The 27,652-nt window shown below is 36.7% G+C and overlaps 2 protein-coding genes across 26 annotated transcripts in view; both read right to left on the reverse strand.

Annotated features, from left to right (window-relative positions):
- Window positions 1–27,652, reverse strand: part of MLLT10 (MLLT10 histone lysine methyltransferase DOT1L cofactor) — a 251,054-nt gene that overhangs the window by 107,719 nt on the left and 115,683 nt on the right. For 20 of the 25 annotated variants that reach the window (XM_025463993.3, XM_025463995.3, XM_025463992.3 and 17 more), the window contains 3 exons: window positions 12,476–12,579; window positions 10,888–10,981; window positions 8,931–9,026 (listed from right to left, as the gene is read on the reverse strand). In XM_025463993.3, coding sequence (XP_025319778.2) covers window positions 8,931–9,026; window positions 10,888–10,981; window positions 12,476–12,579 — 294 coding nt within the window. Of the gene's footprint in view, window positions 1–8,930; window positions 9,027–10,887; window positions 10,982–12,475; window positions 12,580–23,102; window positions 23,240–27,652 lie in introns of those variants that run through there. The other 5 variants (XM_025463999.3, XM_049100087.1, XM_049100084.1 and 2 more) reach the window with 2 other exon arrangements.
- LOC118354020 (NADH dehydrogenase [ubiquinone] 1 alpha subcomplex subunit 5-like) lies at window positions 18,282–23,094 on the reverse strand. Its single transcript, XM_035713566.2, is given in 1 exon segment — window positions 18,282–23,094. A coding segment is annotated over 1 exon segment (375 nt). The 5' UTR covers window positions 22,553–23,094; the 3' UTR covers window positions 18,282–22,177.

Genomic DNA, 27,652 nt, shown 5'->3' on the forward strand with positions numbered 1-27,652 from the left:
CCTATTTACTGATAACACTTTCACTGCTTGTAGCTACATACTGAAATATATAAAAGAAAAACCAAATGAATACAAAAGTTTAAAAATACAAACTAGGTTTTCTCACTGTTATGCTCCCAAATACGTAACTTTGGACAAATTGTTTAACGTTAATGTGACTCTCTAGATTTTTAATTTGTTTTCCTAGGAAATAAACATGGTGTCTTGAATTCAGTGAATGTTTCATAAACATTTATCAATATCAATTAAACATTCATGTCCTTATTTCTTCATCCATGAAAAAGGAAATTAGTTTAATATATATTATCTATATCAAAATATATATAATATTCTAATAACATACTTAATTTCCATATTGCTAGGGTTTTAGATAGCTGGAATATAATTCTAAACATCTAAATGCATTTAAGTATTTGAGTCTTGGGCAGCCAGGGTGGCTTAGCGGTTTAGCGCCACCTTCAGCCCAGGGCCTAATCCTGGAGATCCGGGATCGAGTCCCACGTCGGGCTCCCAGCATGAAGCCCTCTGCCTGTGTGTCTCTGTCTCTCTCTCTGTCTGTATATCTCATGAATAAATAAATAAAATCTTAAAAAGTATTTGAGTCTTAATACTTTGTGCAATCTTAACCTTACAAAAAATGATAACTATAGACTAAAGAACTTAGCCCTCAGCCAATTCAATTAGTCATAAAATTTCTTTCATGGACAGGCCATTTAACTGATGCACACTGTATTAATTCTTGTCTTCAACATCTGAATTCAAGAAAAATTTCAAAAAGGTTATTCACACCAACTTGTAACTTTCACTATTCATCCTCTTTGACGACATATCTATCCCTTCTAAGTACAAGCTCTTCGTAAAATCTCTTCTCTCAAACATTCACCAGTCTAATACATTTTAAAAATATTTTATATTTAAAAGTAGGCTCCATGCCCAATGTGAGGCTCGAACTCACAACCCTGACACATGCTCTGCTAACTGAGCCAGCCAGGCGCCCTCATTCACCTGCCTAATAAGAACATCCAGGAACACTGTATAAGATTCATAAGAAAAAGGAAAAAGAAGATTCATTTAAAGATCTTTGTATTATTCTTTTTAGAATATGCAAAAACTTCACCATTTGTACAATACAAAAGTTAAATTTTGTAATATATCTGATTTATCTAACTTTTAAAGAAATGTGATTATTAAGCCTCCAAGTAAAAGTCAGAAAGACATATGAAAAATAATCCATGAACTTTGGAATCAGGCATACTTGGTCTTGAATCCTGGCTCTGTCATTTACTAATAGATATCTCTTGTTTTTGTCTGCCCATTATTTTTCTTTAGGTAATTCTTCCCTACTCTATGTGATCTTACTAAGACCTTCAACTATAGTATCTATCCCCAAAGCCCTGACCACAAGAATGGGTGTGTTACCAAACTAAGGCTAATCCTAAATGGACAAATCTCCCAATCCCCAAAAATCCTAATTCCAATGGTTTTCACTTAAAATCCCTCTTCATCAATATGCCTATAAATATATCTTGTACCAAAAATTATGAAGGGTCTAGTATACCTGCAATCTAAAAAGTTAGCCTGCTAGTTTCAAGGATGCTGGAAGAAGACACAAGACTCCTGCGTTGTACACAAAGGGCTTTATTACTTACAGCAACAGCAGTTGCCAGAACATCAGCATTTCCATCAGTCTCCCAGGCCCCAATTCTGACAGGATAACTTGAAAAAGGCCAAATGACACTTGCACACATGGTAGGTTGTATTACAGGAGAGGAACCTTGTTGGGCTTAGGGAACCTATTCCAAATAGTAAGCAGATCTGCTGTCAATTATCCCAGAAAGAGATATTATCTCTGTATTTTTCATGGCTGTGAGCAAATCTGCCCTTTCCTCTTAATGATGCTGCCTCCATTTTTCCAATGCTGTTAATTACATAAACAACTTTGAAAAGATAATCTGGAAGAAAAGCAGTCAAGGCCTCTATTCACAAGAGATGTACAAATCTGAGACCCATGGAGATTTGTCTCACAACAGCTGAAGCCAGAACAGTCTAGTGAAATACTGAACCACTAGTATCTACACTTTTTCCACACCTTGCAGTTGATTCATACTCTTACTTATTCTTGAACATCACTCAGTCTTCCAGGCCCTTGCTCTAACATTTTGTCCAAATCTATATGACCTTGTTTCTCAGTTTCATTTACATCCATTACCCAACCTTGGTTCTCATGATCCACTACTTTAAACACTAGTGAAAACAAATGGTTTCCTTTTCCTTATCTTCATATCCAATCTGCCTAGCAATATCTCCCTGAGGATCCTGTCCATACCTATTTTCTCTGCTTCGTTATCCCGGTGACCAAGTTATTCACCTAGATGCCTCTTTCCTTCTCCCTCCAACAACAGAGGAAGACACAGTATTTTTTCTTATGGTCTACTACGTCTTAATATCATATATTCCTCCACTTATTGCCCTATTTCTCCCCTTTTCTTGACAACCAAGGTTCTTTGAAGAGCTAAATACTCTCACTATTTACATTTCCTCATACCTACCGTACTCATTTACCAACTTCAATAAGCTTCTCCTCTGACCATGACACTGAGACTCCTTCTCAACTTCTTTAGCATTAAATCCAAAGAACATATATTGTGCCTTGTAGTAGTTGATCTTTTGTACGCAATCTAATTGCTGAGCACTAACTTTTTTGAAATAGTCACTTCTCCTGGATTCCAAAACCTATTAGATCTCTCTTAATTTTCCTCATGTATCTATGGCTACTTCTGATTTCCTCTATAGAATCTTCTCTTCCCCATTACTGACAAAGAAAGTGAAAAAGGAAGGGAAGCTCTAATTTACAGCAGAATGCCAACTAATGGATGTAGAATGAATTATGGAAAATCACTTTTGTCAAACACTATTTCAGGGAGAATCATCAATAAATGCTAAAACCTGTGGGTGAAAATTTAATAGGAAACAGGGTATCTACCCAATTCTCAGGGTGTGGTAGCCAGCTTCCAAGAGTTTCCCATGATCTTTACTCCCCCAGGTAATATCCAACTACACTGAACAGGTTATTCTGTGTAACCAACAGAATACTGCAAAAATGAATGTCTTAAGAGTGGTTAAAAATGGAAAATGATATTTTATATATATTTTAACCACCAAAAAATGTTTTTTAAAAAAGCAATGCAATAAGGAAAAAAAGATAATGTATAACATAAGGGATAGGTCACAAAAAAGCTGCAGCTTTCACCTTGCCCTATCTTGGATCACTCATTCTGGGAAAAGCTTGGTACCATGTCATAAGGATACTTACTCAGCCCTATGGAAAAATCCATGCAGCTAGAAAATGAGGATCTTACTCACCCAGAACCAACATGCTAGCCTGTGAATAAGCCATCGTGGAAGAACATCTTCCATCTCACAATCATCTTCAATTGACTGTATTCCTGCCAAAACCTGGACCATAATCAGATGAGAGACCCTGAGCTAGAAATACATGAAGTCCAAATTCTGGACCCACAGAAACTGAGACAATAAATGTTTATTTTAATTAAGGCACTAAACTAGGAAAATTTGCTATGCTGCAAAAGGTAAATGATTCAGAATTTCTTACATGGAGTGGGATGCTACCATAATAAAAAAACTAAAAATGTGGAAGTTGCATGGAATTAAGCAATGGACAAAAGGTAGAAGGACTTTCAGATTATGAATGGAAGCCTAATAATAACACTGCAGATACTATTACTAGAAACCTTGTAAACTTTCAGGAGGCTGCTATCTAAAGCATAAAAGAAAATGAAAGAAATTTAATTGAAAATTAGCAGAAAAGGGGTCCTTGTTATATAGAAGCTAGTAGTTTAGCAACATTGTTGCCTATGGTAACACAAAAAATAGAAAGTGTATTTAATGAATTGGATGACTTCACTAAGGCAATTTTTTAGGTAGTATGTTGAAAATGCAATCTGATTTTTTACTTAAAAAAAAAATACCAGAGGGGATCCCTGGGTGGCGCAGCGGTTTGGCGCCTGCCTTTGGCCCAGGGCGCGATCCTGGAGACCCGGGATCGAATCCCACATCAGGATCCCGGTGCATGGAGCCTGCTTCTCCCTCTGCCTGTGTCTCTGCCTCTCTCTCTCTCTCTCTCTCTCTGTGACTATCATAAATAAATAAAAATTAAAAAAAAAAAATACCAGAGTATAAACTAAATTAGGAAAGGCTACTTGCTGGTTCTGAAAATTCATACACTCTACAAAAAGCAAATATAAAACTAAGGAATGGCTTCCAGACAAAGACAAAACCTAGGCCACTATCAGAAAACCATTCCAAGAAGAGTGAAACAAGGTTGTGATTGTAAAATCCATTGTTAAGATGAAGGCAGGGGTATCTGAGTGCCTCAGTCAGATAAGCATTCAACTCTCAACTCAAGTCCTGATCTCAGGGTCTTAGGATCCAGCCCTACTTTAGGTTCCACACTCAGCAGAGAGTCGGCTTGAGATCCTTTCCCTCTGCTCCTCCCCAAGCATGCATGCTCTCTCAAGGAAATAAATGAATCCTTTAAAAAAAAAAAAAAAAAATCAAGGCAATGTCTCCCAAGAACCTAAAACAAGGCTTCAGAGACATCAATGTCTTTAAAGACAAGGCAAGAATGAGGAAATATTCCAGAACGAATAGACTGAAAAACTAAAGAGACAGGACAACTAAATGGAGTGTGTGATCCTGGCCTAGATTCTGGACTAGAAAAAGTTTCCCTCTTCAGTATGGAGAATATTGAGTGAAATTTGAATATGATCTGCAGATTAACTAACAGCTCTGTGAAAAATGTTAATTTACTAATTTTGATCATTGTACTATAATCATGTAGGAAATTTCATTTTTTTTTAATTAAAACTACACATTAAAGTAGTACACTCAGGCTAAATTGGTATTACGTTTCTAATTCATTCTCTAATAATTCAGAAAAAGATTATACAGAGAGTGAGAAAGTGGGGAGCAAAAAGGGGAAGGGGAGGGAGGACAAGCTTAAATTGTCAACATTTTAAAAATTTAGGTGAGTACTATAGAGAAATAAAGTGTAGTATTTTTCAAATTCTCTCAAAATCTAAAATTATTACAAAATCAAAAGTTAAAAAAAAAAAACCTAATCTTTCTGGCTGGCTGCCCAACACCTCAGGATGAAGAATCAAAACTGGCACCACTTTAAAAATTTCCTTAGAAATTGGCCCCCTTTTAACTAAGTAGTCTCCGGACACTCCTCAGCCCCAACAAACACGCATCCCAGGCATCCTAAACTGCTGTTCCTGGAAAGCCCTGCCCTCTCTTAACTCTTTGCACATGTAGAAGCTTAAAGCTTTAACTTGAGCAGAAGATTTCCAAAAGGAAAGTATGCAAAAAACGGAAGGGGATGACAGGTAACCCTCAATGCTGAAAAATTTTAAAAAGATACAAAGAAGTAATGACAACTCTGTGAAATGAGAGTTTTACTCCCCTGAGGGCCACAAAAGTAGCCCAGTTCTCTTCAAAAAGATGAGTACTCCTAAACAAAAGGAAGTCCAGTCAATCCCTGAAGTTCACAAAACACCGACTGAAAAACTTCCCTCCCACAAACACCCATCCAACATCGACTAACATTATTTATACTGGTAAGAGCTCCTTTATCTATTGCCATTTATTAGTAACAGAAAAAAAAATCAAGAGCAAGTAAGGGGGTGGGGAACACAGAGGGAGATAAATCCCTCTAGCTACAGTAGGGGACAGTTTTCTGGCAAACCTACTTGGAAATGAATGCATTTCTACATAATACTGTCACTAATGGGAACTTTGCTGTAAAGTATTAGAAGTATAGTACTATACTTTTAATACATTATGGATTAGTTAACATTATGAGTGGGAGGAGGATGTGTCTGAAGATCAACTGAACTGGTAGCAGATTATCTCAATGTAATAAATAACCACTGATTTCTAAATAAAGACCTACAAATTAGCCTTCAGAAAAAATCCTTTCTGAAGCTGAGAACATCCCAATTACAACCACATATTGCCATGTCTGATATGTCTCTGCATTTCCTAACCCTGGCCCACATCTCACTCCGTGGCAGTGCTTCTATAACACAAAGATACTAGGCTTAAAAGAAAATTCTATTTTACAATGAACATTAATAGTCTTAGAAGATATTCTTCTTAAACAATACCTAATGATACAAATTAATGAATTAAACCTTTCCTCTATATAGCTTCAATTCATTTCAAACATGTACTTTGATTCCTTTAAAAATATATACATGCCAATTTTTCAATTTTCATGGCAACTGTCCTTTATTCAAAGTCGTATCTCAGGGGATCCTTGGGTGGCTCAGCCGTTTGGCGCTTGCCTTTGGCCCAGGGCACGATCCTGGAGTCCCGGGATCAAGTCGTCGGGCTCCCTGCGTGGAGCCTGCTTCTCCCTCTGCCTGTGTCTCTGCCTCTCTGTCTCTCTCTCTAGGTCTATCATAAATAAATAAATAAATAAATCTTTTAAAAAAAAAAAAAAAAGCCGTATCTCACTATTAAATTTTCCTCTCTCTCCTTGCTGGGATTTCCCAGTTAATATCTAACCAGTACTTTTTAAAAGATTTTATTTATTTATTCATGAGACACACAGAGAAGGGGGAGGGGGGCACAGACACAGACAGAGGGAGAAGCAGGCTCCATGCAGGGAGCCTGACGTGGGACTTGATCCCAGGTCTCCAGGATCACACCCTGGGCTGAATACGGCACTAAACTGCTGAGCCACCCAGGCTGCCCAATATCTAACCAGTATTAATAATATATCTTGGGTCACACAGAAATGCTCTGAAAAGCAAAACCTATGTATTTTTTCATTTTCTCATAAATAAAAAGCTAACATAAATCATTTATTTCATTTTTTAAATAAGCATACTATTTAGTATGAAATATTCTTTATCGTCACTTACTTATAATATATTTTAAAATATCTGCCAGTATGAAGGTAGATAAAAAAATTCAGAGGGAGAGTGACTCCAACTTATTTTATGAACAATACCATCAAAACTTAGCTTGCAATATATAGTATTTTCAAATTCTAAAGTCTGAATGAATTGTGAGTGCTGTGCTTCAGTGCAACGTTTTATAATTTGATAAGCGTATCTGAGACAAACCTACTAGATGTTAAAATCTTAAAACAGGTAAAGAGGGATGGAAAGAATGATAGTCCATAACACCTGATCTTTTCAGCTATATTATCACTTATACCATAACAAAAAAAAAGATCACTTCCCAAATATTCCCAAGGCAAGCAAACAAATCTAACAATAATAAATAATAAATTTATACATTTACCTCACAGCCTTTATAAATGATCAGAAAAACGGTTACCAAACAAAATGTACAAATGGATTTTAAGTTTGACAACAAAATCAAATTATATTAAACTTATATATGCAAAAGAAAAATGTAAATAGTGTTTATTGACATACTAATGAAAATATTAACTGCTAAAATTTATAGTTAAACAGGTTTGACTAAACACAATGTTTTTATCTAATATTCAACAACTGCAATAAACACCTAAAATGAAAACTCTCATTCCTAGAGGAAAAAAAAAATCAATAAATGTAATCAATAGCATTGTATTTACTGAACACTATACTACATTTAATAACTGTCCATTAAAAATATGACAGGGCATGTATGAAGATAAATATGATCATATCATAAACACTTCTTTAAATAAGGTAACGTTCATGAAATGGCTTAAGAGAAGAATATCATCAGTGAGTTCGTACCTGTATCCCTCATTCATGAATCCAAAGGTTACATAAAATATCACAGTGCTTCTTAGTAAAACTGCTAATTACACAATCTGCCCTTTTCCCATCAGCAATCCAAACAGACAGAACTCTGTAATTGTCACTATCACAAAACCACCTCATTAAACAGATAAATATGTATACTTGCTGCCTAAGATCTCAAAAGCATATATATAACCTAACAAATATTCTAAAGGTGAATATAAAGTTGTAATTATTATTTCACTCACAATTTGGAATTTAATTTCAAAATCAAAATTTTAAGCTTTTAAAATGTTTACCCCCCAAAAAAGGGCACAGAAATTCAAACCAAATCTATTCCCAAATCCTAAGTATTTATAAACATGAAAATGTTCCAAACTAGTTTATAACAACTGTTTAAGAGTAATATTATTTTCTAATTGAAGAGGTCTTTTTTATCCTTAGTTTCTTAAAAACAATTCATAGTGTTATCCTTTTCCTATATTCAATATGTTTCTATGTTCGATACGAAGTATGAATGATTCTACAGTACTTATTATTCATTCACTAAAAGTTACTCATAACCTTTAAATAAAAATGTAAGTGGAAAACAGGTTAAGTCAGAAGAAGACAGATTAGTATTAGGCAAGCATTTAGTGCTTTATTAAAAGACAAAACATTCTCAAACAAATGGTATGATATTTGGCCATTAAAAGAAGAAAAAAAAAACATTATTAGCACCACTAGGTGGAAAAACAATCAAGAATATATAGAATTTCAAAACTGTTCCATTATAAAGTGAAAAGGCTGATGCGATTTTTCCTTACATGTGAAATAATCCGTTAATAATCTATAGCCACAAACTATTACTGAAGTCACCTGAAGATTTCACAGGATGACCACAGTGACACATGCAAAAAATCTCTCACGATTTCAGTCAAGTTCTATTTCAAATTTTCAGCTGAAATAGGTACATACAAACATACTCACAAATATGGCATTATTTTAGATCTACTCTTTGACTTTATACTCTCAATTAGTCAAAAATTTTCAGTATTTCAATGTCTCCATTCAGCTATCAAGAACTTAATTTTATCTAAAAAAGGAAAAAAAAAAACTATTAAGTAGATGTGCTACATATAGAGCAACAACAAATCCACTTACTTTTTTCTCTTTCTCATGATGTTTATCCTGAGAGTGAGAGGAAGAATCACTTAAACTTTGATCATATGACCTATTAGATCCCCGTTTGCTCTTTTTCTAAAAAAGAAAATATATATACATACATATATATGTATATAAAAAGTTTTTAAATAACCTTTTGTTAGGCTTAACCAATTCAAGTGTGTAATATTTTAAAATGTCTATTGAAGTAAAAAAAAAACTCTCACTATTTCAAACTATATAATCTAGTTCAGACACCATCCATATATTGTCTATTGCATTCATTATAAAAGAAAATCTAAACTTAAATTTAACATTAATGCCATATTTTTGTACATTCATTAAAATGTGTGAAAATAGGCTACATTTTCAAATAGGCAGTAGCTTATTTGTCACTTTATCACAAAACCATCTCTTAAAGAAATCAACTATCATTTTCACGGTCTTCTTTAAAAAAGGAGTTTCAACCAAAATAGAGAATGCCATACTGAGGAAGGATGCCAAGACTACAAGAAAAGAAAAGAAAATATTTGAAGAGTTACTTCTGCCACATTAGGAAAAGCAAGAAGCCTTTTAATCTCATATTTTCTTTTAAGGCATAGTTTTCTAAAAACTCATCTCTGCAGTTCATTAAGAAAAAAATTAAAGGAAATGTCAGCATTAGACCCATGCATTTTTCAAAGCATTTCTAAAAGTATTGCACATTTCTATTTGAAATACTTACACAAGATCATAAATAAAGGATGCCAGTGAGAGTTATTTGAAGTGTTTAAAACTTGGTGGTACCATAACCAGTTTAAATTAGATAAAAATGAGAATGAAAGATACTCAAATTCCATGCAAATGTAGAGCTTATACAATCTTATTAAATTATTAGACTTTTCCTAACTAGCAAATGGGATAATATGTCAATATGTAGCAGTGAGAAAATCCTATTTACACAAACTCAAAATCCATTTTCATTATTTCTAGATTTTATCTTTATTATCTTCCATTTAGAAAATTAAGATTCCAATATACTTTTTACATCTAGAAAGTAAAATTTTCAATTTTACTATCTCAAAATTTCTCTTAAAAGACTTCAATATTCTTTGTCAGCCCTTACACTAATCAAAGTCTTTAATATCAAACAATATATTTATATAACCTTAAGTATTTTAATATGCATGAACCAGAATAGTCGAGCTGCTTTCATGAGAAAGGGGCCCCTAATTATATATCATTTATTTAAAAGAAAGAAAGAAAAAATTAGCCCTACTCACAAAGGAAAGGTAATAAGAGGAAAAGAAAGACACTAAACAAAAAAGACTTAAACTCTGTGTACATGTCGAGTCGTTACCATTAAAGACTAAAAAATAGACACTTAGGACATTTAATATTGATCCTTCAAAGGAACAATATATGGACACAATATATGAAACAGGTAATCAAATTTTACCAACTCAATCATCCATTCAACATAGGCAAAAATCTAAAATAATTCCAAAGTTGTATTCAAATACATTGTTCTCAAGATCGTCAACCAAGAAGTTACAAAACAGCTTTGTTTCAGTTTTACTATCTCCTAGTAAATAAAAATGAAAATAAAGAAATAGTAATTAGCTAAAAGATGAGAAACACGTGATAGAAAAATCACAAAATGTATAATCAAATGTCAAAAAACAGTATTAGGTTAGAGTCCTCTATACGTGCTTCGTCTACTAAATGTATCCTAACATTTACTACTATTAATAGAAATTATTTTACAATATTTACCTTTATAAATGAACCTAAGCAAAGCAAAATCTTTAAAATTTATTCGATCTTTTAATTCCCAGTAAGAACATGCAAAGCAAACAATCTCATGTAAAAATCAAGCGAAAAGGAGTAGCTATTATGCCTTTTTTTAAACAGGGTTAATTCTACTCTTAAAACTATGTGTTATCATTTTAATGTTAAGTTCAAGATAAATTCTTACCAGCTTACTAAAATGGTATTTACAGTAGCCACAGTATTGGACATTATCTGCACCATTACCTTCTTCTTCACAAAGTAATCCAGCAAACTGAGCACTAAAAATAAAGCCAAATACATATATAAGTATATATATAGAAATGTGTAAATATATATATATAAGTATATATAGAAGTATACACATAAACACGTTAAATTTCAAACTACAATATATATAAATTAAAATTCACTTAAGCATGTAGGATTTGTAATTAAACCTTACACATCTCTTAAGAGAAAAGGAGAAAATGAAAGGCTTTATTCTCACTGCGACCAAGTACATGTCACCTCAACTTTTAATTGATATTTTTTAAAGTTATAGTTTATAATAAACTTCTGACCCAGCCATCTCTAATAAGGATGAAGACTTATATAGTACTATGTCACCAAATAGACATTAAATTGCTTTAAGATACTCTCCCTCCCTCATAATTAACACTTCATTTTACTTTTTCTATCTGTATCAGAGGTACAAATAGTAAGGTCAGGCTTTTGAAGAGCTGAAATGACTTGTGATGGGATGAACCCACAGATGCAAATTACATACTGTTACAAGGAAAATGCTTCAAACACAGCACTGTACAGCAGACAAGAAAAACATAAACTATGTTTTCCAGTCATAAACAATGGAAGAAATTGAATTGAAACCTAAAGTTATGATATTCATTTTTTTTTATGATATTCATTTTTTTAAAAAAACACAAAGCACTAAAATTTACAATCATCTTGTCAATTTGTCTTCAGTTTCAATTTCCACTTTTAACATTTCAAAATTACATTTCAAAATCTTTTTGGGGGAGATAGTATCTGTCTCAAAGAACTTTCATCTTTTAAAAAATTATTAACAGAATTTATAAAATCAAAGATTTTTTCCATTCCCCAAAAGTAACATAAAATGGACTTCTTTAATCCATACACTAAAAGCTCAGGAAATAAAGCATGTGCCTATACTGGCTGCTAGATGCAGACTATTTCTTGAAAGTAACAAGTACATGGATTATTCCCAAACTTTAATTTTGAACTGTTGTCTATTATGTTGAATATTATAAGATAACTTTTGCTCTTGAAACTTTATGCCAAAAAAAGTACAGAAGTAATTATTAGGAAGTAGCCACTGTTATACTGAGAATATAATAGTGATTGCTTTTTCCAACCCTCTTCAAACACAAAGTGAAGAAACACAATCATTCATTAAATCCTTACTAATATTTCAGGTGTTACACTAACCTATTATCAGCTCTTTTATTATTACCTATTATCAGCTCTTTTAATCCTAACAACAAATCAAATATTAGGTAACCAATACCCAGTATTTTACACAAAAGTCAACTAAAAAAAAAAAAACATAAGAACCAGAGTCCACCTATTTAAAATTGACTGGTAAATTCAATTATTAGAATCATCTTTATTATAAATAAGAAAATTGAAACATAGAAACTATCCCAATAAAATTTACTGTAAATATTTGGGTATCTAAACCTTCAACTTACAAAGTGTTCCCTTGAACAAAGTAAAAGAATTTCAGTTCTGTACAAGGACAGAAACATACTTACCATGTCACATGGAAAGCCTGTCGACATCCATGTTTATTACAGGTCATGCAAGCACCAGTGGCTGCTTTGCTTTCTCTTCCTTGTTCATCACAAATGTAGCAAGTCTTAGGATAGAGAAAATAAATAAAATGAAGCAAAAACCTTAAAGCGCTTTACAGGAATGAATTTCACAATTACCTTCAGAAGTCAAAATTGGGTTAACTATCTAACCTACTTTACTTCAAAACATAAATTCATTTTTCTGATGGTAATCTAATTTTTATAAACATGAAAACATAAACAAGAACACGGAAGCAGTCCCCGTAGTATCTCACAAAGGCTCAAACATGTTACACAATAAGAAGAATCTTCATAGGCCCTGAGAGGTCAAGGGCCAGAACACAGCCTGTAATACCTTGGTCTTAAAACTTCCTCACCAGTATTCAACTGATTTCTATAACAAGAGTGTAAAAAGAGGTTTGTCTTTCCTTTCTGCTCTAAGTAAGCTCTAAGTAAGTTTAAACTCTAAGGAGTTTAAACACAGGGATTAGGAGATAAGAGATGAAGGATGACCCTATGTGAGCAAATTTAGGCCATTTTAACTGTTCACAAGAATCGCACATGAGCTGTCATTCAGCCTGCTAACCTGACATACTGAGTCTGAGAGAAAGATACTTTAGTAGCTTAGGAGGTCAGAGATGTCTCCAGGAGGAACTGGCCAATGAACACTCCCAACAACTTTAACTGACATGTGGCCCTCTTCCCAGGTAAAAATTGCTGATTAATATAGTACTACCTTTACAATTATCAGTGTCTAGTGAATACAATTATCAGCAGACTAGAAGCTGAGTATACAAAAGTTAATGCCTACATAAAATCAGGTGATACACTTCTAAAAAGAAACCAACTTCTGCGGTTTTTTTTTAAGATTTTATTTTTATTTATTCATGAGAGACAGAGAGAGAGAGAGAGAGAGAGGCAGAGGCAGAGGGAGAAGTAGGCTCCATACCAGGAACCTGACGCTGGACTTGATTCCGGGTCTCCAGGATCACGTCCTGGGCCAAAGGCGGTGCTAAACCGCTGAGCCACCCAGGTTGCCCAAGAAACCAACTTCTTAACACTAATACGGTATAACCTAGCTAACCTATTGTAGCCAATAGGACACACATTTTTTAAACCTAGAGACATTTCCTCCACTATGTCCTGTGGTGCCAAATAATACTATTCAGCAATATATTTTTACAAGGACACAGTTCTCAAAAAAGCCTCGTACCAAGTCAGGTAAATTAATTTAAATGCAGGATTCAGAGTGATTTGAATTAAAAAATTATTTTATATCTCTAACAAGTAAAAATCCCAAGTTAAAACAAACCAATTGAGACACACTGAACGAGAGCATCTCTACCCATTCAAATAACAAAAAGAAAGTCCAAACAATTACAATGGAAGAATGTAACATATATTTTTTAACCTACAAATGATCAAGAAGATTTGAAAAAAAAAAAAAGAAAAGACAGAAACAATAGCCAAATGTGGAAGAAGCCTCGGTGTCCATCGAAAGATGAATGGATAAAGAAGATGTGGTTTATGTATCCAATGGAATATTACTCAGCCATTAGAAACGACAAATACCCACCATTTGCTTCAACATGGATGGAACTGGAGGGTATTATGCTGAGTGAAGTAAGTCAATCAGAGAAGGACAAACATTATATGTTCTCGTTCATTTGGGGAATATAAATAACAGTGAAAGGGAATAGAAGGAAAGGGAGAAGAAATGTGTGGGAAATATCAGAAAGGGAGACAGAACATAAAGACTCCTAACTCTGGGAAACGAACTAGGGGTGGTGGAAGGGGAGGTGGGTGGGGGGGTGGGGGTGAATGGGTGATGGGCACTGAGGGGGACACTTGACAGGATGAGCACTGGGTGTTATATGTTGGCAAATTGAACACCAATAAAAAATAAATTTATTAAAAATAATAATAATAATAAAAAAATCTCTATGAAATAAAAAAAAAAAGACAAGACAGAAGACTGAAACAGTAACATTTTATATAGCAAAATTCAGGGAAAATATGCAAATATGCTTTAAAGAATCTCTCAGGAACTTCCAAAGCAGACAGTGAAAAGATACCACCGGGATCCCTGGGTGGCACAGCGGTTTAGCACCTGCCTTTGGCCCAGGGCACGATCCTGGAGACCCCAGATCGAATCCCACGTCGGGCTCCCGGTGCATGGAGCCTGCGTCTCCCTCTGCCTATGTCTCTGCCTCTCTCTCTGTGTGTGACTATCATAAATAAATGAAAAAATAAAAAAGAAAAAAGAAAAAAGAAAAGATACCACCATTTGACCATTCAATAAAACTAAAACTTATGATGGTATTAAGAAGAAAGAAAAGGTAGTGCTTTCAGATTTCTGGAATGCAGAAGAACTCTGTGGATCCCCTCCCCAGTGAATTAATCACTTCACAGTTTAAAAAATAAAGGTCTGAAAATTATCCTAAAAACATGAGGCAAACAGTGGAAAATTTATTCAAAAAACCTACAAAATTTCAATAAGAACAGTGAGAGTCTGTGGAATTTGAATCATGATTTGCTCCCATCACACCGCACCACATACACAGCTTGCTCTGATGGAAGTTCCCCTCTGGGTGGATGTGGTTTGAGAAGGCTCCCTCTCTCCCCAGCTCTCAGTCTAAAGCTATAGCTTTACTAGAAGAACTAGTCTCTAGTGACTGTCAACCTACTCAGTGCTATTAGCTTTCACTCATAAAAATCCTACCCTAACAACAGGCCTAGAATTCTGAGGCCATAGCATCCCTACCCCAGCTCGCTAGTCAAATGAAGTCCCAATGGTAGGGGAATGATTTGAGAAAACCAGGGGCTCCTACACCCTTCTCTCCTCCTAGCACCCTGTTGGGAGTACGTGTTTTTCTCTTCAGAGTAGCAGACTGCTGTCACCATACCCAGTTCCAGAGCAGTAATGTAGAGGTTCTCAGAAGGGGGATAGGGGGGACAAAAGCTCAACAGCTCTGCCTAAATGGATGAACTTTATTTGGAACAAGGCCTGGAGAAGTTTAAGGGCACTGTCCAAAACACTCTGGTGGTGGGATACCCGGGTGGCTCAGCGGTTGAGCGTCTGCCTTCGGCTCAGGGCATGATCAGTCCCAGGATTGAGTCCCACATATGGCTCCTACATGAGGCCTGCTTCTCCCTCTGCCTGTGTCTCTGCCTCCCTCTCTCTCTCTCTCTCTCATGAATAAATAAAACTTAAAAAAAATAAATAAATAAAACCACTCTGGTGGCAAACAATTAAGACAGGACCAGTAGCTCCAAGATACTAGTAAAAACAAGCAAAACTAGACTGAAGATTAAAAGAGGGAATGAAAGAAAGACAACAAATAAGGGCCCTCCTAGAATCTACTCATCCCTGGGGTTCAGATGGCCATGTACATGAACTAGGTTGCACTCAACTGGGAAAAATCAAAGTGGGACTTGGGGAAGGCTTAATTAAAAGCATTCACCAAAGCCACACACAAATCCATCAGCCAATAAGGTTCAGAGGGTTCTAGTACAAACTATGATCAAAACCTGGCTGAAAAATAAATTACTGTGACCCAGGGGCAACTCCTCAAAATCCAGACTTGAAAATAAAATCACACATATACATATGGTCTGAAAGATTGTGTACGTGCTTAAGACTGCACCCTCTTAGGAACAACTAAAAAGAGAACCTCACATCTTCTTAGAAAATAATCTTTAGGGGCACCTGGGTAGCTCATTCAACCTAAGTGTCTGCCTTTGACTCAGGTTATGATCTCTGCTCAGCAGGAAGCCTGCTTCTCACTCTCTCTCTGCCTTTGGCTCCCCCTGCTTGTGCTCACCCATATGCCCACTCTCTCAAATAAATAAAAACTTAGAAAACAAAAAATCTCTAAATCACACACATACTAAATGAAAAAGGGTGAAAATCTAACCTAAAAGGGCTTAAGCACAATCTCTGACTGAATCATTAAGTGGTTTATGTTGACCTACAGACAATCCTAAAAGTCAGGCCTGTCTGTTTTTTAAGGAAGTCATGTTAGCAGTGCCACCTGAAATTATACGCTGTTGGGAAAAGAGACATGAGAAAATTAGCCCAGCCAAGTCATTAAGCAGATAAATGACCAAACAATAGGACCCACAAAAAGAAGGAAAGATCATTTTCTAGAGTGGCTATATTTTCTAAAATATTGAGTTTCGGGATCCCTGGGTGGTGCAGCGGTTTGGCGACTGCCTTTGCCTGGAGACCCAGGATCGAGTCCCATGTCGGGCTCCTGGTGCATGGAGCCTGCTTCTCCCTCTGCCTATGTCTCTGCCTCTCCCTCCCTCCCCCCCCCCCTCTCTCTGTGTGTGACTATCATAAATAAATAAAAATTTAAAAAATAAATAAAATATAATATTCAGTTTCAACAAAAAAATGCAAGACATGCAAGGAAACAGGGCAGTGTGACCTATATACAAGGAAAAAAAAGTAGACATTAGAAACTACCTTTGAGGAGGAGCCCAGATGTTGGACTTAAAAGACAAAGACTTTAACAAAGTAGAAATTTTAAAGTTTAAATTCACTAGAGGGGCTAAACAGTAGATTTGAGTTGGCAATAAGAATCAAGAAACTTAAAAACAGATCAATAAAGGGGCACCTGGCTGACTCAGTTGGGAGAGCAACTGATCTCAGGATCATGAGTTCAAGCCCCACACTGGGTATAAAGATTACTTAAAAATAAATAAACTTTGGGACACCTGGGTGGCTCAGTCGGTTGAGGTCCAACTTGATTTCAGCTCAGCTCATGAGACTGAGCCCCACATTAGTCTCTGTGCTGGGTGTGGAGTCTGCTTAAGATTCTCTCTCGCCCCCTCCCTCTTCACCCCCTCCATCCCTAAAAAAAATAAACTTAAAAAAATAGATCAATAAAGATTATGCAGTATAAAGAAGAGACATCTTGAGGTTACACTACCTAAAATACAATTTCCAAAAAATGTAGGACACCAACCTATGTATGAGAAAACCAGGAGAAGAAAGAAAGGGACAGAAATTGTATCTAAAGAAATAATGGCTGAAGACTTCCCAAATTTGATGAAAAACAATAATCTACAAACCTAAAAAGTTTGATAAACACTAAGAGACCCACACTCAAAATGATGAAAGCCAAACAAAACAAAGTCTTGAAAGCAACACGAGGGGCACCTGGGTGGCAGAATCCATTGAATATCCAACTCTTATAGTATACCTAGGTCGTTCAGTGGCTGAACACCTGCTTTTGGCTCAGAGCATGATCCTAGGGTCCTGGGATCAAATGCTGCATCAGGCTCCCCCAAAGAGAGCCTGCTTCTCCCTGTGCCTATGTCTCTGCCTCTATGTGTCTCTCATCAATAAATAAAATCTTTAAAAAATAAAATAAAAATAAATTAGAAAAGTAAACATTCCGACTCTTGCTTTCAACTCAGGTTGTGATCTCACAGTTGTGAGATTGAGCCCCACAGGCTCTGTACTCAGTGGGGAGGCTGCATTAGACTCTAATTCTCCCCTCCTCTCTAAAATAAATAAATCTTAAAGAAAAGAAAGAGGAGAGGGAGAGGGAGAGGGAGAGGGAGAGGGAGAGGGAGAGGGAGAGGGAGAGGGAGAGGGAGAGGGAGAGGGAGAGGGAGAGGGAGAGGGAGAGGGAGAGGGAGAGGGAGAGGGAGAGGGAGAGGGAGAGGGAGAGGGAGAGGGAGAGGGAGAGGGAGAGGGAGAGGGAGAGGAGAGGGAGAGGGAGAGGGAGAGGGAGAGGGAGAGGGAGAGGGAGAGGGAAGGAAAGGAAAGGAAAGGAAAGGAAAGGAAAGGAAAGGAAAGGAAAGGAAAGGAAAGGAAAGGGAAGGAAAGGAAAATGGCTCATCACAAACATAGAAACTGCAATAAAATTAATATCTGAGGTCTCAACAGAAATAATGGAGAACAGAAGGCAGTAGAGGCATTTAAAATATTCAAAATGCTTAAAACACAAAACTATCAACCAAGAATCCTATATTCACCAAAGCTATGTTGCAGAAATAAAGATGCAATAAAGATGTTCCCAAACAAAAACTAAGATACTTTTGGAGCTTCTCAGTGGCTTAGTCAGTTAAGCAGCCTACTCACTGACTCTTGGTGTTGGTTCAGGTCATGATCTCAGGGTCATGAAATAGAGCTACACATCATTCTCTGCACTCAGCACAGAGTCTGCTTGTCCCTCTCTTTCCCCCTCTGCCTTTCTCCCTGCTTGCACTCTCTCTCTCTAAAATAATTTTTTTTAATCCTAGGGAAAAAAACCAAAAACTAAGATACTTTGTTGCTCCAACCCCAACTAACAAGAAATACTAAAGGAAATTATTTGGGCTAAAATCAAGTGACATGAAAAAATAACTGCGATAGACACACATACACACACAAGAAGTTCCACAGTTTTATCTCAATAAAGCAAATCTTTAAAAAAATGTAACAGGCCAATTAAAAATCACATGTAAAATATCTCTGACAAAGGGAATTATACAGGAAATTTTAGTAAAAGACAGCATGATTGGTATTTCTTTCTCATTCTTCTCTTCATTTAAAAGGCAATAGCACTGGGGCAACTGGGTGGCTCAGTCAAGCATCTGCCTTTGGCTCAGGTCATGATCCCAGGGTCTTGGGATTGGGCCCCATATTGGGTGCTATGCTCAGCAGGGAGACTGCTTCTCCCTCTCCCTCTGCCCCTCCATCCTGCTCCTGCTCTTTAGATAGACAGATAGACAGATAGATAAACGGCAATAGCATAAAACAATGTCCATAAGTTGCATTGCTGCAACTATAACATGCAGAAATGTAATATTTTTGACAATGAAAACACAATGAAAGAGGATGCGACTAAAGCTATATTGGGACTTAGGCAGTAACACAAGATGGTAACTTGAAGCCATAGGAAGAAACGAAGAGAAACACAAATGGTAACTACGAATACCTGCACACACAAACAAGCTGTGTAAATATATTTGTGGTTTCCTCCTCTTAGCTTTAGAAGACTTAAGATTAAATAGAGCAATAATTTTTACAATATATTGTTGAGTTTATAATATATATATATATATATACACACACACACACATAATGTTTTCAATAATAACAGCATGAAAAGGGAGAAGGGGATGGAGACATTTGGGAATGAATTTCCTAACTTAACTGAAGTTAAATAGATTCCAATAAGGTAAACATCACAAGCCTAGAGCAACCACTAAGAAAATAACTGAGGGTGCCTGGGTGGCTCAGTTAGGCATCGACTCCTGATCTCAGCCTGGGTCATGATATTAGGTTGAGTTTGAGCCCTACTTCAGGCTCCCCACTCAGCATAGAGTCGGCTTAGGATTTTCTCTATCTCCCTCTTCCCCTGCCCCTCCCCTCACTCATTGGAACTAAATAAAATATTAAAAAAGAAAAGGACCCAAGAGTATAATTTAAAAATGATGAAGGAATGAAAGGGTACACAAGAAAATATCCACTTGAGAAAGGGTACTCTAAGAGGAAAAGAGAGGTAACAGTAGTCATAAGACTACTTATGTAGACTGCTCTCATAAGTAGTCATAAGACAATGCAAACAAAAAGTAAATGTCAGGGGACACCTGGGTGGCTCAGTCAGTTAAGCGTCTTACTTCAGTTCACATCATGATCTCAGGGTCCTGGGATTGAGCCCCCACACCCCCCGCCACGATGGGCACCTGCTCAGTAAGAGTCTGCTTGTCCCTCTGACTCTCCCCCTGCTGTAACTCTTTCTCAAATAAATTAAAATTTTAAGAAGTAGAATAGCAGGCATAAATCCAACCATATTAATAATACCATTTAATGTGAATATACTCCAATCAAAAGGCAGAAATTAATAAGCTAAACTAAAAAAAAAAAAAGGTTCCATATAGTATCTACTGTTTTTGAAAGTAAAACTGAGGAGGAGCCTGGTGGCACAGTCAGTTAAGTGCCTGACTCTTTGTCCTGGCTTTGCTTTTGATCTCAGGGTCGTAAGATCAAACCCCACATCAGGCTCCATGCTCAGCATGGAGTCTGCTTGAGATTCTCTCTCCTTCTGCCCCTCCTACTTATGACCTCTAAAATAAATTATTTTATTTTATTTATTTATTAAATTTTTATTTTATAAATTTATTAAAGATTTTATTTATTTACTCATGAGAGACAGAGAGAGAGGCAGAGACATAAGCAAAGGGAGAAGCAAACTCCATGCAGAGAGCCTGATATGGGACTCAATCCAGGGACTCCAGGATCAGACCCTGAGACCAAGGCAGGTGCTTAACTGCTGACCCACCTAGGCGTCCCAATATTTTTTTTTTTTAAATCTTAAGTACAAATAACTTAAAAATATAAGAAAAAGATATACCATGCAAATGGCAACCGTAGGATGGCTAGGTGGCTATCACTGTATCAGACAACAACAGACTCTTGAAACAAAACATTATAAAAGAGGGGCAGGGATCCCTGGGTGGCGCAGCGGTTTGGTGCCTGCCTTTGGCCCAGGGAGCGATCCTGGAGACCCGGGATCGAGTCCCACATTGGGCTCCCGGTGCATGGAGCCTGCTTCTCCCTCTGCCTGTGTCTCTGCCTCTTTCTCTCTCTCTCTCTTTGTGACTATCATAAATGAATGAATGAATGAATGAATGAATGAAGAAAGAAAGAAAGAAAGAAAGAAAGAAAGAAAGAAAGAAAGAAAGAAAGAAAGAAAGAAAGAAAGAAAGAAAGAAAGAAAGAGGGGCGCCTGGGTGGCATATTCAGTTAAGCATCCAACTCCCAATTTTGGCTCAGGTCATGAGTTTGATCTCTGCCTCAGGCTCAGCACTACACATAGAGCCTACTTAAGATTCTCTCTCTCCCTATCCCTCTGCCCTTCCTCACCTCCACTCATGATATCTCTCTTAAAAAAAAAAAATTAAAGAGGAGTATTTTATAATAATAAAAAAGGTTAGGGATCCCTGGGTGGCGCAGCGGTTTGGCGCCTGCCTTTGGCCCAGGGCGCGATCCTGGAGACCCAGGATCGAATCCCACATCAGGCTCCCGGTGCATGGAGCCTGCTTCTCCCTCTGCCTGTGTCTCTGCCTCTCTCTCTCTCTCTCTCTGTGACTATCATAAATAAATAAAAATTAAAAAAAAATAATAATAATAAAAAAGGTTAATACATCAGGAAGATAAAACAATTATAACTGTGTGTATATACATATATACATACTAAAAGAGAGACCAAAAGAACCCCAAGACATATCAAAGTAGAAATAATTTGATAATTTTTTTAAATGTTAGCTACTAGATCAAGGAGGAAAAAAATGTAAAGTAACTGAGGATTATTGAGGAAATGCTCCCAAACAACAAAAATCATATCTAAATAAAATGTTAAGTATGTGAATAAAGCTATACTCAAGAGGCAAATTCATAGCCTGAAAGTTTTCACTTAAGGTAAATAAAAGTTGTATTTTAACCTAATTTTTATTTTTTTAATATAACAGAATATTTAATTACACTAGTTTCTCATCAACACACTAGTCATTTAATAATGATTATACTGGGGAATAATCCCTGGGTGGCTCAGCGGTTCAGCACCTGCTTTTGTGTGTCTCTGCCTCTCTCTCTCTCTCTCTCTCTCTCTCCATCTATCATGAATAAATAAAATCTTTAAAAAATAAAAATAAAAATAATGATTATACTGGCCATTTCCATTGGTTGGCAGGAGGTTCTTCCACTAAAGGCTTCCATGGTTTTCATTATATCATTTTTCTTGCCAGACTTAGTTCATTTTCAACCTGAATAATCACCTCTTCAAGTTGGCCACCCTGAAGTTGATCTAATTTCTTATCATCTGATTCTATTTTAACCATACTCAGTTTCTTATTTGTAATCTGTTTTGTATACTTTCTATATGCTGCATTTTTAGGAATTTGCTCAAGAACATCAAGACTCTTTGTGTACAATATTCTTAGCCTCTCATGTGGATTCTCACATACAGCCAATCCCACAAAGTCGGTGGTTTTCTTCAACAAGCCTACCGTGAAAGCGCTGATAGGCTGGGGAAACATAGCCCTCTTAATCTAATTTTTTAATTAAACAAACAGGGCTCATATCAAAAGGATTCAGGGACCAAATTTCAACTCCACCTAAGAAGCAGTTGAAAACATAATTCCAAACCTAACAAGCCACTTAAACCACAAAAACATAACTCTTCTTATACCTGAAAGGTGCAGTAGTGAGGCAACCAAGTAGCCTGAAATCCAAAGAGAGACACACTCTTTCCACAACTCCCTAAGCACCACAAGGTGTTCAGACTATCCATCAATGGTAGAGAGCAAGGAGAAAGATATGCAGATAAGAAGAAATCAGTCAAAAATTTAACACACTGCTAAAGTTGATTGGGGGTTAGTATGACAATGTAGAACCACTGGAGCCATTGACAGAGAGTTCTTACCCACTCTTACCCACTCATAGACTCTACTACTCCATGAACTTTTATAGGATGCTCATGGGGAAGACTGACAAAAGGAGACAAAAGCATCCAGAATAATCTCCCTTGGTGGTGCAGGCATGTAGAAGCAAATCAGTTACTACTGATGGTAAGATATGAAATCCCACCTCTTGTCCAGACACTCCTTTCAGAGCCTTAAGCATTCAGGGGACTGGCAGGAAACTCTGTCACCTCCAAGGCACGGGTAAAGACCCATCATGATTAGGAAGACAAAGGGAAAAAATCTTTACACGTAGGCAAGGGACAGGAAAAATTCCCTAACCCAAATTCCCACAATACTCCAGTGCTGGAGGGGAGCCAAGAAGCGCTCTTCCTTACAAGTCTTTCCAAAGAGACAAATATAAGTCTGACACTGGTGAGGAGGGAAGGAATGGTGAAACTCTAAGGCCCAGATATACAGGGCCTACTTAGCATGACTGACAAAACATCAACTCTTAAATTCATAATTTAATCTAGATACTATAATCCCAAAAGTTCCAAATCTCATCTTCTGCATCATCTAAATCAGATATGGGTGACTCTGGTTGGCCCTGCGGCAAAATTCCTTCCCATCTATACCCTATGAAATAGGGAAATGTTATCTGCCTCCAAGATACAGCGGTAGGATAAGTATAGTAGAGACAGTCCCCTTTTAAAGGGAGAAGTTAGAAGAAAAAAGGGATTTACTGAACAAAAAGCAGGTCTGTAACTCAATAGGACATATTTCATTAGGTTCTAAGACCAAGAATAATTCTCTGTAGCTTGATGTTCTATCTTCTGAGCCCATTGGGGTAGCTTTGTCCCTTGGTCTTCCCCTAATAATACCTTATGTTTAGGTTGAGGGCTAGAGTATTAGATATTTTACTTCCACAATATTTGTGTTCTGCCCCTAGTTTTTAGCCATATCTGTTCACCAGTGCCAAAGTGGCTCATTGCTCTCCATGCTCTTCACTTTACCACACTTTTTTCCCCCCGCAAGTCCCAAGTTTGTTCTGCTTACTGTATGACAGGCCAGTATGTCAAGACATGCTCTTGGGGTAGGAAAGGGTCCTTATTCTGAAAGCCAGCCCATCAAAGAGGTGGCAGACTACTGTCCGAAAAAACCATCTCCCCAAGCATGGGATTTGAGCTTTTTCTGTTAGGAAGGGGAGAAGTGGGAGGGGTTGGAGACAAAAGGTGGCTGATGTCTGTAGACATCAAGGAAGGTTGAGTAACTTCTTTGTTCTTGATCAGTTGGTCTTTGCGTACAGGATCATGTTGCGCCTGTAAATCTTAAATAAAGCACAGTCATTTGTGTACATATTTCCTTATCTCCTTGGGTGAGGCAGAGTTGAGGTAAAAAGCAGTTTTGCAAATCTTAGCTATAATATGCCTACAGGCAGGGCTAGTCAGAAGTTTCTAAGTTTAGGTTACAACAGAAAGGGACAAAGAAGCAATAGGGAGTCAGATATTGATACGGGAATGGATTAAGACTTCGAGAGATGCTGGGATGAAATAAAAGTATTTTGCACGTAGTAAGAACACGAATGGCGGGGGTGGAGGGTGTAATAGATTACTATGTGTTGGATTGTGTCCCTCAAGAAAACTATGTAAAGTCCTAATAACCCCCAGTAACTCAGAACATGACCTTATTTGGGAAAAGGATCACTGCAGATGTGATTAGTTAAGATGAGGTCACAGTGAGGTAGAGAAGGCCTCTAATTCAATAGGCCTGGTCCTTCCAAGAAGATGGCCACTTGAGGACACAGAGACAAAAGAAAAGGAAGAACACTGGGGTGAAAAAGCAGAGACCAGGGTGAGAAATCCATAAGCAACAGAATGCCAAAGATTGCCAGCCACCATCAGAGGCTGGGAGAGAAGCCTTGAACAGATTCTCCCTCACAATCCTCAGAAGGAACCAATGCCAATACCTAAATTTCAGACTTTTACAGCTTCTCTAACTGGGAAAGAATAAAGCGCTTTAGGTAAAAATTCCAATGAAATGTTCACGTGAAGAAAATCCAAGAGAAATGCGGTGACACAAAAAGTATTCAACACCTTCAAAAAAGTAGAATTTATAAAGAAAGCATCAAACTTATCTTTATACTCTCATAAAGATCTATATGCACCCCATGACATAGAGCACACCAATCCAGTAGCTTACTTTAAACCTGACTTTTTGCAGCTAAGATGCATCCCTTTGTTACCTCATCCTTGTGGAGAAGAAAGGTACCTGGCTTATCTCCTGAAAATAAATAAATAAATAAAAATTCCCTGTGTTAACTGGGAATTTGGGTGGTCACAGTTTCAGAGCAGGCCAATGCTTTGAACTTTCAAATAGAAAAACTTAGACCTATAATAGATTTTCTTAAAAAAACAGCAAACTACATTCTACAACTTTGTACCTTGAAAAAAATAGTAACCTGATCAAACTTCGAATTTGTTGCTAAGTGCTCTACTTCAACTTGACATTATTTCATGGTTTTCTATTACCTGGTGCTGCTGAACATTAGTTGGATAATGAAGTTTCATTACTCCAATTTCAGACCCAAACCATATCCTTATCATTTTTCTTATATCTGGCATCTCTGATCATCTTATTAGTCCTTGTAATTACAAATATAGACATTTTATTTATACAACCCTGTAAAATAAAACTTCAAATTTTCTTTGGAAAGTTGGAAAATTTAACTTCCCCGTCCCCATTCCCTCTCTCCAAACCTGCATGTTCTATTTGTAACCTTGCCATTTCCCTTTCTGACTAGTTAATAAATTTTGACTTACATTCAATATAATTTGGTCTAAGAGAAAAAAAAATTGACAGAACAGAATACCTAATCCAGTAGTATGGAAGATAACGGTGAAGAAAGCTCCAAGCTACAGGATTAATGAAAGCAGGGACCTAGCCTGCTTTCCATTGTTGTGGAAAAGCTCACTCTTTCAACATATCCAGATACACAGTTCAACCATTATTTTCTTCATGAAAAAAGAATGGACCATGTGTGTACTCTTGCACAAAATACATTCACTTCTGACAATCCTTACATGTTTAATTGCAACATTGATTTTTAGTGCTACAGATATAACCATTATGGCAAACAGATTTTCCCTCTTAAAAGAAGTAATAATAATTATCTTTGACAATGAACGTCATTTTCATCTTTCACGTGACTTGGAAAACTCCAGGAGAAGTTTTACCATTTTGCCTTTATGTCTCACTACAGCATGCAGAAAATATCAGATTTTAGCCACCTGTGGAGAAAGAGCCAGAGTAAGGGTTATAGCTATTACTGTGTCAATTTTCTGGACCTTGCTGAAATATTTTGTGAATGTGATGTATAACTTCCTTAGTCCCATGTAACTGCTCTGTGTTCTATGTGTATAGATTCGTGTAATATAAAGAATAATTTCTGCATTAGAAAAGTAAGAGTAACACTATAATTTGGTGCATAAAATACACCAAATACAATACAAATACAATACAGTTGACCCTTGAACAACATGGTTAGAAGCTTTGATCTCCATGCAGTTGAAAATCCAAGTGTAGGGGCACCAGGGTGACTCAGTTAACTGGCTGACTCTTGGTTTCCTCAGGCCATGAGGTCAGGGTCATGAGATCTAGCCCTGCATGTGGCTCCATGCTCAGCCAGGAGTCTGCTTCTCTCCCTCTCTCTCTCTCTCTCTGCCACTCCCCTGCTCACAAGTGCACATGTGTGCTCTTTCTCTCTCTCAAATAAACAAAAAAATCTTTAAAAAAGAAAAAGAATCCAGGTATAACTTTTGACTCCTCAAAAACTTTACTAATAGCCTACTGTTAATAGCTTAACACATATTTTGCATTTTATATGTATTATATGCAGTATTCTTATAATTACATAAGCTATACAAAAAATATTATTTAAAAATATTGTAAGGGGAAAAAAAATAATGTAAGAGGGACACCTGGGTAGCTCGGCAGTTGAGTGTCTGCCTTTGGCTCAGGGAGTGATCCCGGATCTGAGCATCAAGTCCCGCCATCAGGTTCCATGCGAGAAGCCTGCTTCTCCCTCTGCCTATGTCTCCACCTCTCTCTCTCTCTCTGTCTCTCACGAATAAATAAAATCTTTAAAAAATATTTTAAGAGAAAATACAATGAGGTACTGTACTGACCAGAAAAAATCTGCATGTAAGTGGACCTGCACAGTTCATACCTCTGATATTCAAGGAGTGACTGTAATCCTATATAACCTAATTACTTTATAAAGATTCAATTTTTTAATCACCCTGTATATTGCCACCCCCGCCAAAAAAAACTATAAAGTTTAACTGTGTCTGCAAATATTTTCTCATTCTCATGTTACCAAAATGAAAAAGACAAAGTAAAAAAGTACCCTTGGTACATTCAAACAAAAAACTCATTATCATTAATTAAAGAGCTCTTAACTTTAGAAAACCTAACTATTTAAAAGAGAAATGGGGGAATGCCTGGGTGGGTCAGCAGTTGAGCATCTGCCTTCAGCTTAGGGCGTGATCCTGGAGTCCCGGGAGTCCCTGGAGTCCCACATCAGCTCCCTGCATGGAGCCTGCTTCTCTCTCTGCCTATGTCTCTGCCTCTCTCTCTGTGTGTCTCTCATGAGTAAATAAAATCTTTAAAAAAAGAAATAAAAGAGAAATGAGCAAAAAACAGACACAAAAAGAATTATCATTCTGATAACCTAAC

Source organism: Canis lupus, chromosome 2 (genome assembly GCF_003254725.2).
Source record: "Canis lupus dingo isolate Sandy chromosome 2, ASM325472v2, whole genome shotgun sequence".
Lineage (NCBI taxonomy): Eukaryota > Metazoa > Chordata > Mammalia > Carnivora > Canidae > Canis > Canis lupus.